Source organism: Phyllobates terribilis, unplaced genomic scaffold, assembly GCF_046119375.1.
Source record: "Phyllobates terribilis strain yellow unplaced genomic scaffold, ASM4611937v1 Scaffold_1__5_contigs__length_1240528914, whole genome shotgun sequence".
Classification (NCBI taxonomy): Eukaryota; Metazoa; Chordata; class Amphibia; order Anura; family Dendrobatidae; genus Phyllobates; species Phyllobates terribilis.
Window position 1 is genome coordinate 375,806,726 of NW_027362761.1, and position 17,454 is coordinate 375,824,179.

The 17,454-nt window shown below is 45.3% G+C and overlaps 1 protein-coding gene across 1 annotated transcript in view; it reads left to right on the forward strand.

The window, feature by feature from the left end:
- The window catches only part of PEBP1 (phosphatidylethanolamine binding protein 1), a 31,300-nt gene extending 14,364 nt beyond the window's left edge, over positions 1 to 16,936 (forward strand). Inside the window, exons 2-4 of the mRNA XM_073676386.1 lie at positions 8,585 to 8,691; positions 13,391 to 13,491; positions 16,500 to 16,936. Coding sequence (XP_073532487.1) covers positions 8,585 to 8,691; positions 13,391 to 13,491; positions 16,500 to 16,717 — 426 coding nt within the window. The 3' untranslated portion in view covers positions 16,718 to 16,936. The remainder of the gene's footprint in view (positions 1 to 8,584; positions 8,692 to 13,390; positions 13,492 to 16,499) is intronic.
- Positions 16,937 to 17,454: the final 518 nt, after the last annotated feature.

A 17,454-nucleotide genomic window follows, 5' to 3' on the forward strand; every position in this document is an offset into this window, starting at 1 on the left:
AAGGAGTTCTGGATAGGGGATTTATAGAGTTCATGACACCACCTGTGGAATGCAGCTAAAGGGAGCCGCCGCTGCGGAGCAGTCCTCTGTAGCTGATGTTACTGCAGCAGGGATGGTGTGGCTCTCCACAGGAAGAGCTTAGCTCCAGGGCAGTGTAGATAGTGCAGGTTGTGCTGGGCGTTGTAGTGCAGGGGTTGATGGCGCAGCAAGAAACACAGAGACAAGGAAGTGCAGTCCCAGGGTCTTTACTAGTGGTGATTAGACAAGCCGGGACTAAGGTATTGGCTAGAAGTGGGAGTCCGGGCAGCCTGGAAGCAAGTAAAGAATCCTTCTTTCCAGGTGAAGTTGGAGGCCTTCCCTTTCCACTAAACTCTTTGGCCCTGCTGCTTGTAGCTGTGCGGTGGCCCTCGTCCTTGAGTGCAACGTTTCTGTGCTCACCCGTATGGCAGGCAGCTCGGGCCTTGCTGGTGCGTCGCTCCCACGTGGCCGTGCTGGACCCTGTGGTGCTGCTGAGCCTCTGGGCGTCTGATGGGGCCAGGAGACCTGCAATCTCCTGCTCTCCGGTCTCTACTGCTGGGCCTTCAGTGCCCCACAGCCTCGGACTCCGGTGTCCGATTCTTCTGTGCGGTACTTCTGGGGTGAGCTGCCGCGCAGCTCCAGTCCCCAGCTCCTCTCTCTTTGATGTTCTCGCTTCAACTCCCCACACTAAGACTAACTAACCCCGCCCCCAGATCCCAGTTGCCAAGGGGAGTGGCTCCCCTTGCTGGTCTGGAGACAGGAAAGTGTTGCATGTTTAGTATACCTGACCAGGAGAATCAACCCTCTGCTAACAGTGAACCTGTCATACCCATGGTGAGCCAAAGAATTCGTAGGAGGTTACCCAGCCTACCAGTGTTACCTCAGACTACCCGTAGAGTAGTTCACACTGAACCCACCACACCAGGGGTAGACACAAGGGACCAGGGTAGAGCAGTGACTACCAATGCACTACGTAGATCGACCAGGAGTACAAAAGGTCCGCTCCCTACCCATTGGAGAAACTAAAATGTAAAGAATTAAAAGTATAAGAGAACTAAAATGTATGCTGCATTTAGTTACCCGGTAAAGGTATGAAGACTTGTAGGTTATGGACGGTGAATAACCAAAGAACTTTCCATTGTAAATAGTTGCACTTATTAGAGTGCCCCCTATTGGTTTTATGGTTACAACAAATGACCTCAGAACAAAAACCCGTTTGGTATGGCCGAAGACGTGGTCCAACACCTGGATCACCTATGCCCTGCAGCCACGCCCAGGGCCTACGTTGAGGGTTTTTGGATGGGTCCCTCATGTTGCTCAAAATTGTACCTTACTAAAGAAGAATGGACACCCGGTTACAGAATTTACTGTAACTGTTGAAGAATGTTATTAATAGTGTTTTATAATGATTTGATAACCAGTAATGTTCAAGAAATGTTAAATTCATAATCTTATAATGTGAATTGTTATTTGTTAATTTTGAAAACTATCCTCAGTCCGGGAGTACTGAAGTTAACTAGGGGGAATGTGGCACCCCACGGGTCCGGTTGCCACAATGGCATTGCCTCCCTCAAAAGAGGTAATGCCATGCCTGGAAGCAAGCTTTCTTTTGCTTCTGTCTTGCCTGGGGACAAACTTCTTTCAACACACTCTTGCACTTTGCGGTATTGTTGCTGCCGCTCGGTATCCCAATCTGCATCTGGTGAAGTCGTCTCTGGTGTTAGGACTCCCATATCCAAGTCAATGGGTAGCTTACCAGGTCTTGCTCTCATCAGGTAAGCGGGTGTACAGTTGGTGGAGTTCACCGGGATGTGGTTATACAGGTCCATCAAATCTGGTAACTTGTCTGGCCACAGGCTGCGCTCTTCAAGGGGCAACGTCTTCAACAAGTCTATCACCACCTGGTTCATCTTTTCACACAACACGTTGGCCTGGGGATGATACGGCGTCATCCTGATTTTCTTGCAGCCGTACAAGTTACAGAATTCCTGGAACACCTCTGCCTCAAAGGCTGGACCTTGGTCGGTAAGCACCCGTTCAGGGTAACCGTGTGGGCGACAAAAGTGCTGTTGAAACTCTTTGGCTGTCGTCTGAGCCGTCTGGTCTTTTACTGGCACTACTACCAGGAACCGGGAGTAGTGGTCTACTATGGTTAGAGTGTAGACATAGCCTGACCTGCTTGGGGCTAGCTTCACGTGGTCCAAGGCTACCAATTCTAGTGGCTGTTTGGTGATGATGGGCTGCAGGGGAGCCCTATGGCTGTCACGGTCTTTTCGTCTCAGGTTGCATGGACCACATTCTCGACACCATCTCTCGATTGCTTTCCTCATGCCAACCCTGTAGAATCGCTCACGTAGCAGGACTTCCAACTTCTTCCACCCGAAGTGTCCTGCTCCATCGTGGTACGCTTTTAAGACCATTGACGCATCTAGCCTCAGGACTACCACCTGCCAGACCAGTTCATGTGTCCGGGAGTTGATGCTTCTTCGACACAGCTTTCCTTCGTAGATGAACAGTTTGCCCTTCTCCTTCCACAACTGTTGGGTCTCCTGTGGAGCATCTGGATCAGGGTACGAGTCAGCTTGCGTCAGCAACTCCTTGACTAGGCGGACAGCCGGGTCGCTATCCTGCGTTTCTGCCCATCCATGTTGGGGCAATGGGTTGAACGTGGCCTCTGTTGGTGGAGCACTCGTCCCTTACACAGTGGGAGCACTGGGTCACCCCATGACGATGGAAAGCGGGTATCTCTATCTCCTCCAGCTCTTCCGGGTCTTCTCCCCCATCTGGCAAGGTGGGCATGCTGGACAGCGCATCAGCATTTGCATTTTTATGCCCCGCCCAATACTTGATGGTAAACTCGTAGTTAGACAGTCGGGCCATCCATCGTTGCTCTAGGGCACCAAGCTTCGCAGTCTCCAGGTGCGTCAGCGGGTTGTTATCTGTGAAGACTGTAAATTTGGTGGAGGTGAGATAGTGCTTGAAGCGCTCTGTTACAGCCAATACTATGGCGAGAAACTCCAACTTGAAGGAACTGTAGTTGTCGGGGTTCCTTTCCGTGGGCCGGAGCTTCCTGCTGGCGTATGCAATCACTCGCTCTCTGCCTTGCTGTACCTGGGACAGCACCGCTCCCAATCCCACGTTGCTGGCATCTGTATGGAGTATAAAGGGTTGGCCATAGTCGGGGTAGGCCAGGACTTCGTCTCCGGTCAGAGCCATCTTCAGTCGGGTGAAAGATTCGTCTTCTGGTTTACCCCATTTAAACGGAGGTTTCGGGTTCTAGGCCTTCTTGGACTGGCCTACCAGGAGGTCCTGCATGGGTGCTGCTATCTTGGTGAAACCCTTGATAAATCTTCTGTAGTAGCCTACGAGCCCGAGGAACTGCCGCACTTCCTTGATAGTGGAGGGTCCTGGCCAGTCCTTGATCACGGTGACTTTTTCAGGGTCTGGTGCTACACCTTCGGCGCTTACCACATGACCTAGGTACTGCACCTTGGGCTTCAACAGGTGGCACTTGGACGGCTTTACCTTCAGGCCAAAACCAGATAGGGCTTCAAACACCTCGGCCAGGTGCTCCAGGTGGTCTTCATATATCTTCGAGTAGACAATTACATCGTCCAGGTACAGCAGGACAGTTTCGAAGTCTTTGTGTCCTAGGCAGCACTCCATTTACCGCTGGAAGGTTCCTGGGGCGTTGCAGAGCCCGAATGGCATGCAGTTGAACTCGCTGAGGCCCATTGGTGTGGTAAACGCGGTCTTTTCTTTGTCCGCCTCTGCCACAGGAACCTGCCAATACCCACTAGTAAGATCCAAAGTGGAGAAATAATTAGCAGATCTTAATGCAGCTAGTGACTCCTCAATCCTGGGTAATTGGTAGGCATCCTTATGTGTAATGTGGTTAATCTGCCTGTAGTTAACACACATCCTCATTGTACCATCCTTCTTTCTCACAAGAACTAATGGAGCTGCTCAGGGGCTACAACTATCTCTGATCACCCCAGCCTCCTTCATCTCCCGTAACATTCCTTTGGCACATGGATAGTGAGCTGGAGGTACAGGCCGGTACCTCTCTTTAATGGGTGGATGATCTCCCGTGGGGATATGATGTTGGACCCCTTTTACCTGCCCAAAGTCTAATGGGTGTTTACTGAAGACCCGCTCATACTCTTGGACCACCTGGTATACTGCATGCTTTTGGTGCAAAGGGGTGGAGTCAGTGCCCACTTGTAGCTTCTGACACCAATCCTCCATCTGCCCCTTGGAGCCATTATCCTCCGCCGGTTTGGATGGAGGCAAGAGTTCCACTGTCTTTATTGAGTTGTTACTGACAGTGAATAACTTAGCAAGGGTAGCATACCGAGGTAAATGGACCTCTTTCTCCCCACAATTCAGGATGCGGATCGGCACTTTCCCCTTGCGGACGTCGACTATCCCCCTGGCTGTCAAGATGGTGGGCCTACTGTCAGAGTATACAGGTTCTACCAGGGCCTGATAATCTTGACCCCTGAGACCAATTGCTGCCCGACACCATATTAACATTTCGCTAATAGGGGGCATTGCAATGGGGAACGGATCACTCATCCTGACACTGCCAATTTCCCCTCCAGGCAGTTCTACCTGTTGTCTTTTCATCAGGGCTCTGATCTCCTTCTGGAGAACTCGCTGCTGACTGGAACTGGCAGTCTCTGTGACCTGTTGCAACAAAACAATAATTTCTCCAAGACAAATTTTCTATCACATTAGTGCCTAAGGTTATCATGGGATGACTTTCTCGGTGATCAATATCTACAATAATCATTCCTTGTGATAGCAATTCTACTTTGCCAACTTTTATGGTCACCTCTTTATACCCCACCTGAGGCCAGGGCTGACCATTGCTGGAATAGATGTTAAGATGTTCATCTGGACTGTGGGTAATGTCTGAGTCAGTCCAGTATTGTTTATAAAGGATATATGGCATCGTGGTCACCTGGGACCCAGTGTCCAGCAACGCGTTCATTGGGATGCCATCAAGCACGACAGGTAGGACTGGCCGTCCTTCCACGTACTTGTGTCGCCAACTTTGTGGGCCTGGACGTCTTACTCCTGGGGGTTGGCCCTCTGCCCCAGGTGTTGCTCGTTTAAATTGCAGAATCTTGCGTAGTGTCCCGCCTTTTGACAGCGGCGGCAGATGGGTTGTCCGTCCTGGTCGTAGCGATCGCTGTTCCTCCCTCTGATCGGTGGAATTCTTTTCTGTGGTCGCCACGGGACGTCATCTGGACTGGAAGCCAGCTGGATCTTTTCCTTGGGGGACACTTGATTGGCCTGCACGGTTTTAGTTAACGCAGCCACACTTTTGGTCAGCTCCTGGACCTGAAGGCGCAGGTCTGCAGACGGGTCATTGTCCAGAGTCTGCGCGTCAGCCCCCACAGGTTCTGGGGAAAAGGATGCCACCTCCTGGTGGTAGGTGATAGCTGGGCGCCGGTGGGATGCAGCGCCTCCTAGTGTGGATTCTCGCAGCACCTGGATGGCTCTGTCTTTAAATTGCGCAAAGTCCAGATCAGGGTTTTGCAGAGCCATAATGCGCAGCTGTGTCCTGTGAGCGCTGAACAGGAGCCCCTCAATAAACTGCTCAGTTAGCAATCTGTCCTCATCATGCACACTGTCGGGGTCTACCTGTTTGATGGCCCACAGCGCCTCCTGCAGGTTTAGAGCATAGTCCCGTACACTGTCCTGCACCCTTTGTTTGCACCCATAAAACTTCATTTTAATTTCTGCTGCGGTGCGGGTGTCAAAGGTATCCTTCAACCGAACCAGTATTTCTTTTACAGTGCCTTTGTCTCTGCCTGGCCAGGTCTTCACTTCTCTCTGGGCTGCACCGATTAGCTGTCCTATGAGGATGCTGACTTTTTGCTCCTCAGACAGGGGGTACACTTTAAACAAACTGTGCAGTCTCTCCTCAAAGTCGTTCAGGGTGTGCGACTCTCCTGAATACTGGGGAAACCACGCCGCCCCCGGTATATATGGCATAGATAACAGCATCACAGTGGCAGCGGCGGCGCCTGCGACTGAACCCTCCTCCATGTTGGGCATCTTCCTCCCCCCTAGTGAACCTCAGCCAGGTCCTGGGCGTCTCCTCATGCACCAGTATGCTGCTCTGCAGGCGGAAGGATCTCTTACCCGGCGGTTCCGGATCGGGGCTTCTTTCTTCCCTCTCGGCGGGCGGCAAACCACGTGATAGCACAGTTCAAAAAAGTCTATGGCACACAGGACCCGGTTATACCGGGCTTCGTGAATCCTGTTCGTGACGCCAAGTTGACGCGCCCCCTGGGCCGTGGGGTACCCGGTGCCGGGCCGGTGGATGCTGGGGGATGTCACAGTGGCGGTGACCCGGTCCGTGACCCAGGGCGGTCAATAAAAGGAGTTCTGGATAGGGGATTTATAGTGTTTTTATAGAGTTTGTGACGCCACCTGTGGGATGCGGCCAAAGGGAGCCGCCGCTGCCGAGCAGTCTTCTGAAGCTGATGTTACTGCAGCAGGGATGGTGTGGCTCTCCACAGGAACAGCTTATCTCCAGGGCAGTGTAGATAGTGCAGGTTGTGCTGGGCGTTGTAGTGCAGGGGTTGATGGCGCAGCAAGAAACACAGAGACAAGGAAGTGCAGTCCCAGGGTCTTTACTGGTGGTGATTAGACAAGCCGGGACTAAGGTACTGGCTAGAAGTGGGAGTCCGGGCAGCCTGGAAGCAAGTAAAGAATCCTCCTTGCCAGGTGAAGTTGGAGGCCTTCCCTTTCCACTAAACTCTTTGGCCCTGCTGCTTGTAGCTGTGCGGTGGCCCTCGTCCCTGAGTGCAACGTTTCTGTGCTCAACCGTATGGCAGGCAGCTCAGGCCTTGCTGGTGCGTCTCTCCCACGAGGCGGTGCTGGACCCTGCGGTGCTGCTGAGCCTCCGGGCGTCTGATGGGGCCAGGAGACCTGCAATCTCCTGCCCTCCGGTCTCTACTGCTGTGCCTTCGGTGCCCAACAGCCTCGGACTCCGGTGTCCGGTTCTTCTGTGCGGTACTTCTGGGGTGAGCTGCCGCGCTGCTCCAGTCCCCAGCTCCTCTCTCTTCGACGTCCTCGCTTCAACTCCTCACACTAAGACTAACTAACCCCACCCCCAGATCCCAGTTGCCAAGGGGAGTGGCTCCCCTTGCTGGTCTGGAGCCAGGAAAGTGTTGCATGTTTAGTATACCTGACTAGGGGATACCTGCTTGCTTCCAGGCATGGCATTACCTCTTTTGAGGGAGGCAGTGTCACTGTGGCAACCGGACCCCTGGAGTGCCACACATGGCACACAGATGAACAAAGTCTGTAACATTCACATTTTCAGGGGGTGATATCTGACGCAGTGAACATTTTTGGAAATTGATTGCATTTAACAAGATTATTTATTTTAGGATTTTGAACCACTGAGCTAAAATTTATATTTTGGGAATAACTCTTTAAACTTTGGCTTGGTCATAAAGCTGATTAGAAGATTGGAGTAACCTCTATGACTGGTTTACCCCTATGGGAGCATATACATCTTTTGCTATGTGATACGTGTTTGTAGATAACCTTTAAGGACTAGGGAATTTTTAATTCCTGTGCTCTCGCTTTTTTCCTCGCCTACTTTCAAGAGCCATCATTTTTTATATCTTTCCATCAACATAGACATGTGAGGGCTTGTTGTTTGTGGGTAAGGTTGTAGTTTTGAATAGTGCAATTCTTTTTACTATATAATGAACTGAAACACAGGAAACAAATTCCAAGTGTAATGAAATGGTGAAAAAAATGCAATTCCGCCATTTATTTTTTTGTTTTTACAACATGCGGTAAAAATGATCTGGAAACATGATTGTCCAGTGTGATTATGGCTACACTAAACATGCATCGATTTTTGTTTTCTATTTAAGTGATGAAAAAAATTCAGAATATTGCAAAAACTATTTTTTGCTTTGTGTCGCCATTTTCCAAGACATTTTTATTTTTCTGTTGATGAGGCTTGTTTTTGCACAGTGAGATGATTTTTTTATTGATACCGATCTTGTGTATTTACGAAGCGTTGATTGCTTATTATTACATTTTTAGAAATGTGAAGTGACCAAAAAACGACAATTCTGTTGTTTTGATTTCTTTTCACTGTGTTTGCTGATTGGGTTAATTACCGTAATTCCATATTTTAATAGATCGGACTTTTACAAATGCAGCAATGACAGATATGTATTTTTTTCCTTCCTTTATTTTTAATGAGGAAAAGAGGGGTGATTTGAACTGTTATTAATTTACTTTTTAAAACTTATTTTCTTTATTTTTAGTCCCCTTAGAAGACTTGAAGCTGAGATGGTTGATTGCTTATACTAAATACTGCACTACCATGGTACTGCGCGACTTAGTGAAAATCTCTGTCTCCTATGGAGCTCAGCCTATGGCTTTGTGTTTTTACACAAAACTGTGGCAAAATCATAATATGAAGTCACCTTCAAGGCTGTTCATCAAGCTGGCACACAACACCCTATAACATACATGATATCTTTTCATTAAAAGGATTATTCTAATATTCATCTTTCAGATTAAAGATAAACCAACCATTGAATGGGAGGGCAAGAATGACAAGAAGCTGTATACTGTGATATTGACGGATCCTGATGTTCCCAGCAAGAGTGATCGCTCTTTGGCGTAAGAACGACAAACAATATATTCACCTTTGTTTACAGTAAAGTAAATGTAAAAGTGACTGGTCACATAAAAGGGGTTGTCCAACCTTAGGACACAAATGTGCAATCACCCTATGTGACTGCATACTTGTGAATCCTCACAGCGCGCTCAGTCACGTGTTGACTAGACATGTGCACACAGTCTAGTTGGAATGTGGCAGGATGTATTCAAATCACATACTTGCAGTCACATGACCACCCCGCGCCACCAGTTTATAGGCAGCATGTTATAGAATAAGAGTAGCTGAACACATTGGTATTTAGGTTTGCTGGAAAAGATTCAGTATAAGGCCAGGGTCACACGAGCATATAAATTGTACGAATGTTATTCGACTTTCTATCGGATAGCACTTGGACCAATGTTATTCAATGGGGCAGTGCTTATTTAATGTAGATTGTGAGCCCCAATGGGGACAGTGCGTTATTGTCTGTAAATTGTCTGAATTGTAAAGCGCTGCGGCGATGTTGGCGCTATATAAATAAAAAGATTATTATTATTATTATGCATGATTTTTTTCTGACAGAGTCTGTCAGTAAAAAAAATTACAGCATGCTGTGCACCCACCCATTCAAGTCTGTGAGTGCATAGAAAACATTGGACTGCACTCAAATGACATTTGACTGCAGTCCAATTTCCGCGCATTGACAGAATGGAGAAATTTAGTTATCTATCTGCTCCTCACTTGTGCTACGGTTCTCTTATCCGAGAGGGTCGGGTCACACAGGGCTGTGGAGTCTGTAAGTCAAACCTCCGACTCCTCAATTTCCATGACACCGACTCCAACTACACGACTCTGACTCCCTCATACATGGCTCATGTTTAAGTGATAAATTTACTGTAGTACAGATTCATCTCAGCTAAAAGTCTAGACCCTTAGATCAGGAATAGGACGGACATTTATAGGACATTTCATAACTTTTCCAAATTCTTATGAAAAAAAAATATTCCCCACAAACTGCATTGAACTACTGTACCCAATTTATTATATATTTTAGGAGTTGGAGTCGGTCCATTTTATACCGACTCCAACTCCATCAAAATGGACACCGACCCCGACTCCACAGCCCTGGGGTCACACTATGCTGACACTCTGAGCAAATTCGGACTAGAGTTTGATCAGAGTGTCATTAGCATAATAAACACAATTCTCTCGGATGAGAGAATCTACGGTCATGTGACCCATGCTTGCTTACATTTTATTTAATAAAATCTCTACTCATTCTGGGCTTAGTAGTCAAGGGGGCAGTCCTAACCAGTGATTGAGAGCTATCTCTGTATGCACACTGTAAAGCAGCGCTAGTCATCATCCTGGGGGATACTCGCTGCGCCGGGTCAATTAACGCACACCAGCCACGTTTCTCAATATTTCACAGTTCAGCAGTTTATTACTCTTCATAAACTGCTTGTCACACAGTCCATCTTAGTGTCTCACTGGCATATTATACATATAACATCCAGGAGCCTTTTAAATAGCAGACAGGCCCTCTTGGCTCCAGTTACATCCCTCAGCAAAGGCACTTATATTAATGTCCACATCAACGTCCACATCAAGCAGTGTTTTACCTTTGAGGGGTTGTAGCTGCTTCAGTCCGCTTTGTCCCGCCACCACTGTGGCTCTAAGGCTTACCAAACGTGGTCTCCAGCCCTTATCCCGTCCAAGGCCACTGGCATCTCTCACACACACAGATCCAGGCTCTGCCTTCCAGGACGCTTATCTTCCCAAGCCTCTGGCCCTCCAAGGCTTACTGGCATCCCTTACACAAAAGGATCCAGGCTTCACCTTCCAGGAGTCCACCAGGCTTCACCAGGCCTCTCACTCTCACGGTGTCCCACGCGGGAACAGGCCTCATGCCTTTCACTCACACCGCTGTCTTAAAACTACCAGGGTTTTTATATCCATCCAGTACACACACACAGGACCTGAGCTGATGTCACAGTCATGTGTTCAGACCTTCTGTGTGCAAAAGGACCTGTGTGATGTCACAGTCATGTGACCAGTCACCTGAGGGGGAGGAAATAGCATAAACACACATACTGGATCATTACAGCAATGCCGCTGCACCACAACACTTACATAGTAATGACCGTGAATCACTGATTATACCTGTCTCCTTGTCTGCCAAACCAGAATAAAATATCCATTCTATAAGTTATAATAAATCTTTGCACATAAGCCTATATATCAATCTGTTATACTTTGTAGTTGTGTGGTACTAAATAGACATAGAAATATGTATAATATGTCATTTTTGAGACAAGAATGGATTTAGCCAAATAGGCTTGTGTCATATAACATTCCACAGTCTGACTGCTCTAACTGTAAAGAAACCTTTAGTATTTAGCTGCTGGAATCGACTTGCTTGCCCACTGTGTCTAAATACGCTGTGGAACTGTGTGTTTTTTCTTTATAAGCTTCTATAAGGAGTCTGAAAAAAATGCATGTAAAAAATGCAGTTGAATCTTTAAGTACAGAATCAAGTTTTTCTGTACTGTGAAAATGCATTAAAAATTGTTCTTTTCAAATCTGCACCATAAACGCATAAAAAAGGGGGAAAGGGTATAAAAAATGCAGCAAAAACACAATAATTAGTGAATATCACTGTAAATAATCTGTTCACTGGATTGTACTGGTTCTTACAATCACAGAGATACGAATTATGTTCATGTTATTTGCTGATTTGTGATATTTTTGTTTAAAAAAAGTGCATTCAAATTGTCATTATTGTAGTAGTTTTTCATTATTTTTAAGAAATCTTATAGGAAGAAATTTACACCAAAATTTTTACACATTTTCTAAGCCCCTTTTCAGGGAAACCATGCACTCTTGTCAGACGAGACACCTAAGGTGCCCAAAACACATAATAAATATGGTGCAAGTCAAGAAAGACAGTTTTTGATGCAAATTGCCCCTGAATTCCAGTGCATTAGGTTAGTAAATCTCTCCCCAAGGGCTCGCTAAGGCTGCCGTATAACACGACGAGTGCTAGCCGGTATTTTATCACATGGTACTCGGCCCAATGTTATACTATGTAGCAGCTCAGACCTGTGATGATTTTTTCATGACGATTCGGCATGAGAAGACAATCCCAGCATGCTGCGTGTGCATCCGGGAATTGGATCACACGCACACATACAATTCTATGAGTGTGTGTGAAACATTGGACTGCACTCGGATGCCATCCAAGTGCGGTCTGATTATCGTAGACGACAGCAATGGAGAAGATGGATATATTGTTGAGGGAGGGCAGTAATGACCCTTCACCGTTGACCAAGTGAGTGTCAAATTATTATGTTACAAGGTTGATTGCAATCCAATAGAAAACCAGATGGAGGCAAAGCTCTGTATGGGGGGATTCAAGAATCTCTAACCCCGTTTATTTCTACTTAGCATTTTATATTGTTTTGAGTTTATTAATGTCCAATCACCTACAGCCATACTACAAGCTTGAACCAATGTTAGTACAATTAATACGGAAATACACATATCGTCATATTATCGTTAGTTCGGTGCATAGTGGAAAGTTACAAGGTCGTACATCCCGGCTCAGACTAGCTAGATAACAGGAGCGGGGTGTCTCATAGAATGTTCCTGAGAGAAAAGGTTAGTGTGGAAAAGTTGCATGTGAATCAAGAGGAAAGAATGTATGTTATGCAAAGAGTATAATAACATGATTTTGAAGCAAGCAGACAAAATGGAGTTGCCATAGCATGAATATCAATATGTCCTTTACAATATCACTTTCTCCGTCTCCTCCACACCTATGCGCAGATTCTCTCATGTGAGACAATCGGAGCACAGTCAACTGACACTCGGCTCAAACTCTGACAGAGTGACCGCAGACTTAGGGTGGTGGAAGCCTTGAACGGGTTTGTCTGGTCACAACAAAATGGTAATCTACTTATGGGATAGATCAATATAGGATCAGAGCGATTTTGACATTCAGCACCACCCATCATCTGTTATTTAGCTTTTTCGGCTTCGACATTTGGAATGGAGCTGAAAAGCACAGATCCATTCAATGTATAGTGGCCTCTCCTGGGTCCTGCTGGACAGCTCCTATTCTCTTTAGTTATGTGTAGAGATTAGCGGTCACGTGGAAGCTTGGGCTCGATCGAACTTTAGTCCAAACTTCCACTAGAACTATGCCCAAACTTGAACCAAAACGCAAACCCCATAGAAATCAATAGGGACACGAACTTTGGAGCTGGAAAATCTTTCTCTCTTCCTTCTCGAACTGTAAAGCCACAGCCTCACTATCAGTATTCGGTCAGTATTTTTTCTCAGGAGTGGGAGCCAAAACCAGGTGAGGAACAATCAGAGAAAAGGTATAATAGAAACAAGTCACCAATTCTGCATTTATCACCCACTCCTGGTTTTGGCTCCCACTCCTGAGAAAAAATACTGAACGAATACTGACCAAATACTGATAGTGGGGCCGTGGCCTTATATTGAGTACAGCTCTCTTCTATCTGTCAGTCCTACAGGTAACAAATAAAGTGGTAATGTGCATGCGTGAGCATCGCTGTGTATAGGTAGTAAATGTTTTTTGTGTGCTAAACCCTTTTTTTACTTTGGCACCATGTTTCTGACTTGTATAGGGTGAGTGACTCTCTGCTTCGGTGCCCAAACACTACGTCAACTTATTACCTTTCTCTACAGACAATGGCATCACTATCTGGTGGTGAATGTTAAGGGAAATGACCTGAACAGCGGCACCACTCTGACTGAATATGTTGGTTCAGGAGCAGGAAAAGATACAGGTGTGTGATATAACTTGGTGCATATGATGTAATTTGATAATTTTGTGCATTTTGCAGAGCAATAAAATCGATGCCTTTTCTCTAGACACTTATACAAAGAGTCTAGCAAGGACATTTGTTCTTTTAGATTGAATGAATAAATGTGTTTAAAATCATATGTGACATAAGTTTGGTGCAACTAATGCCGGAATTAAAGATACATAGCAAACATTCATTGTGGTGTGACACACATGTGATGTTGCGCCAGACTGGGAAATCAAAAAAAGAGCTGCGTAGGTAAGAGGCGATACTCCATCTCTCATGGAGTGGCCACAGACCACTGCCATGTGGCCAACACAAAGAGCACTCGTGTAGCCCCACATAAGGGCACTACCACCACTGTAGGTACTATACAGGTGACGAATAAGAAAAAGAAGTGTTATTAGGGTACAGTTACTGTAGGATAATATATCACACTCAGTGACTACGTACAGGACCTCCCTATATCATTTGCATTTGGATTATTATTCACCCACTGAGACTACCACTCCTGTTTTCAGTGTGCATCAGCACTGAAGTGTTACAATTCTATAAATGATGTGATAGCCCCCCGATTGGCTTCGCTAGACCATGTCTTAATGCCATTAGCCATTATCTGAGTCTTCAGCAGTGTGTGAAAAAGCGCAACAAATTTTTTTCACGATCCTCCAGAAGCGAATCACAAAGTGTTAGAATTCTCAGGGACCTGCAAATTTGAAGAAATTCGATTTAAAGTCGATCCTCTGTAGATTGATCCACTCATCTCTACATCTTCCCCATATGACTTATACATTCTGCGTAACAAAAATGTTGGAAGAATCATAATCGTTCACTGGGAGACAGCTTCAGCACAAACACCAGGACCTTTCCCCACTTTTCCTCTGTAATTGGGCCAAGATCTAACTCCCATCTGGTTCTAACTGACTATGGATGTTTTTTTTCAAAACAGCAGGCAGCAACTGATAGTAGATGTAGGATATAACCCTATACCCCCACCACAGGTTCCAATACATTCCATTACAGGATGAGAACTAAGGCTATAGGGTATCTTCTCCTCTGTCTCTTATAGGAATACCACAGTTGTAAGAACTGATAAGACAGTCTCTGCGGAATATTGAATTTTATTGAGTTGTTATAACACTACATTAATTTGGTGCTGCTTTAAATATCTACTCCCTTCCATGGGATGAAGCCAAAAGAACTTTGGGATCTTGGGGTTATGCCATATAGAAATTGCATTGACCTGACACATATTTTTAAGTTTATCCTAGATTTTAGTCATGATGGACAATGTTGGAGTTGGTCAACCCATCAACCTCCCTCCTCTAGTGCTAACAAGGGAGGGTGATGTCCAGTAATATATGCCACCAGAATGCCTAAAGGGGTTTTCTGGTTAAGAATACCTATTTTCAAATATTTTAATTGAATAAAAGTCATCTCTTGCTTTCTATTCAGTGACTCTTTCCAAAGTTTCAATTGCATTCAGTGGCACTACAAGAAAAGTGAAAACAAGTGTGGTAGGTTGACTCACTGAGCTGCTCTCAGAGGTAGACACAGGAAACTTGGGGGTTAAAGTCTGTGGCTGGTTTATTACTGTTGTAAACCAGAAAACAAAATAAACATGGCCTTTATGGAAAAACAAAAGTATAATAATACATTATATTTTTGTTATACTTTTTTAATTGTTCCCATGCTGTGCGGGGCTGTGGGTAGACAGTATTAGTGGCGAAGTGGTGCAATATTGGGAATATACTCATAGTATGCTTTTAATGCTCATTTAAATTATACTATACATCCAGGATAAATATATTTATAGTAGAAATCTGCTTAAAGGGGTTGTCTCAATTTTTTAAATGGGAACAATTGCAAAGCACTTGTAAAAATAAGCAACTTTTTAATTTACCTCAATTAAAAATCCTCTCTTTTCTCAAGAATGGAGGGATTTTCAACTGTCTAGTTTGCAGCTCATTGGCTAGGTTATCAACCACCTCTGCAGTCTTGGTAGGGCTGGCCGGTGTGCTAGTCAAGGTGTGAGCGCTTGCAAGCTGTTTGCTAGATAGCTTGTATGCTCACCTCTGAAGCTGGCCAGATTGCTGGATGCAGATAGCTTCAGTGTTCCTATTATTGCCCGATGCTGCAGAGTCATAGCATGCAGCATCACAGATGGCACAATTCAGACAGATTTGCAACCATGTCGCCAGCCCGAGCTGTCAATCTTCAGGAGTGCACAACCTCCAGAAGAGAGAAGATTGGACAACCCATTTAACTGCTCGAATGAAGAAGATTGGAAAACCTCTCTAAAGAGAACCTGACAGCTGGTACATATATCAGACAGTGGCAGCACGATTCCAGCCCTATGTGTTTAACTCTGAATTACTGCGGCGTTTCAGAAAAAAACATAATTTAATAGATGCTGGGGACCGAGCCGCGCTGGAGACTAGTTGGACATATGAGTCTCCCAACGGCATCTCCCGCCCGCTGCCCTGGATTGATAGGTCTCTGCCTGTGTGTACGTATAGGGAGAGACCTGTCACTCAAGGGCAGCTGACAGGGAGAAGCTGCCAGGGACCCCCCCTATCCAACTGATCTCCAGCGCGGCTCGGTCCCCGGCTTCTCTTAAAGTATGTTTTTCTTTGAAGCACCGCAACGTTGCAGACTCAGCCATACCTGGCTGAGATCATACAGCCAGTGCCTGATACATGCTGCCCACGGATCGGACAGCATCTATCAGCTGCCGGGTTATCTTTAACTTCTCTCTTGTATATCAGACACCATGGTCAATGTGCATGTTCTCTTTAAGTAATTGCTGAAATATCCCTGATGTGTTCAAAGTGAATCTATTTTAATACATAGATTGTGGTATTGTTAGAGATTTCTAGACCATTAATAAAAATCTTGGCTATTGTTTGATAGATGTGTGACTGCTATTAAAGGCTGTGATGATTGTACATGTAAGGAACAGTCTGTAACTTTTTCTTTGCCTGGTCCAGGTTTGCATCGGTATACCTGGCTTGTATATGAACAGACGACACCACTCAAATGTGACGAACTTCATGTGAGTGATAAAACGGCTGAACGTCGGGAAAGGTTTGATGCAGCTGGTTTCCGGAAGAAGTATGGACTTGGCCCCCCAGTTGCCGCTATTTGCTTCCAGGCTGAGTGGGACGAATCTGTTCCTGAACTTTACAGACAGTTGGGGGTAGCATAAAACTAATGTAACCCACAATTAATGTTCATCAGTGTATTTCTGCTTTTGTAGTTTATATATATCTGCAGATGTCTTTAAGAAGAAAGGTCAAAATCGTGTAGTTTAATTTGATACAAAGGAGCTTTTTCTAATTAAGCTATGCATACTTGTAATACACAAATCATTGGAAATATGGTCACTGTACTAAATGAACTGAATAAAATCGAAAAGGTAGTGTAATAGTTTGTATAAAAGGTTGTTTGCTGTGTGACTTAAAGAGTATTTAAAAGAAGACTTTTGAGCATTGAGTCATGGCTGCTTTACATAGGGAGCATATTACAAGATGCCTCCAGGGAAATATATAGATTGTTTATTTCATGATGGATTGTGTTTAAAAGCAAAATGAAAAAAAACAAAACCACTAAAGTAACGTATATATCAAGGGATAGTGGCACATTTACGGGACTTGTGTTTACTTAAATTTTTGTATTTTGGGCTAAACAATGTTGCAAAACCATTTAGCTTCCACATTCTTTATGTATCACAGTACTTCACAGTAGCCATCTATCTTGTAAGCTGATTTATGAACAAATCAAAGTTGAACTTTGACATGGTCATAAATCAGCTTAGAAGATTGTTCAGTAATTGAGAGATAAGGGTTACAGGTTGTACCAACAGAACACGTTCATTGACAGATTTGACTGTTAGGGCAGAGACTTACTGCCATATAAGTCGTGCGATGATCACATCGCACTGAA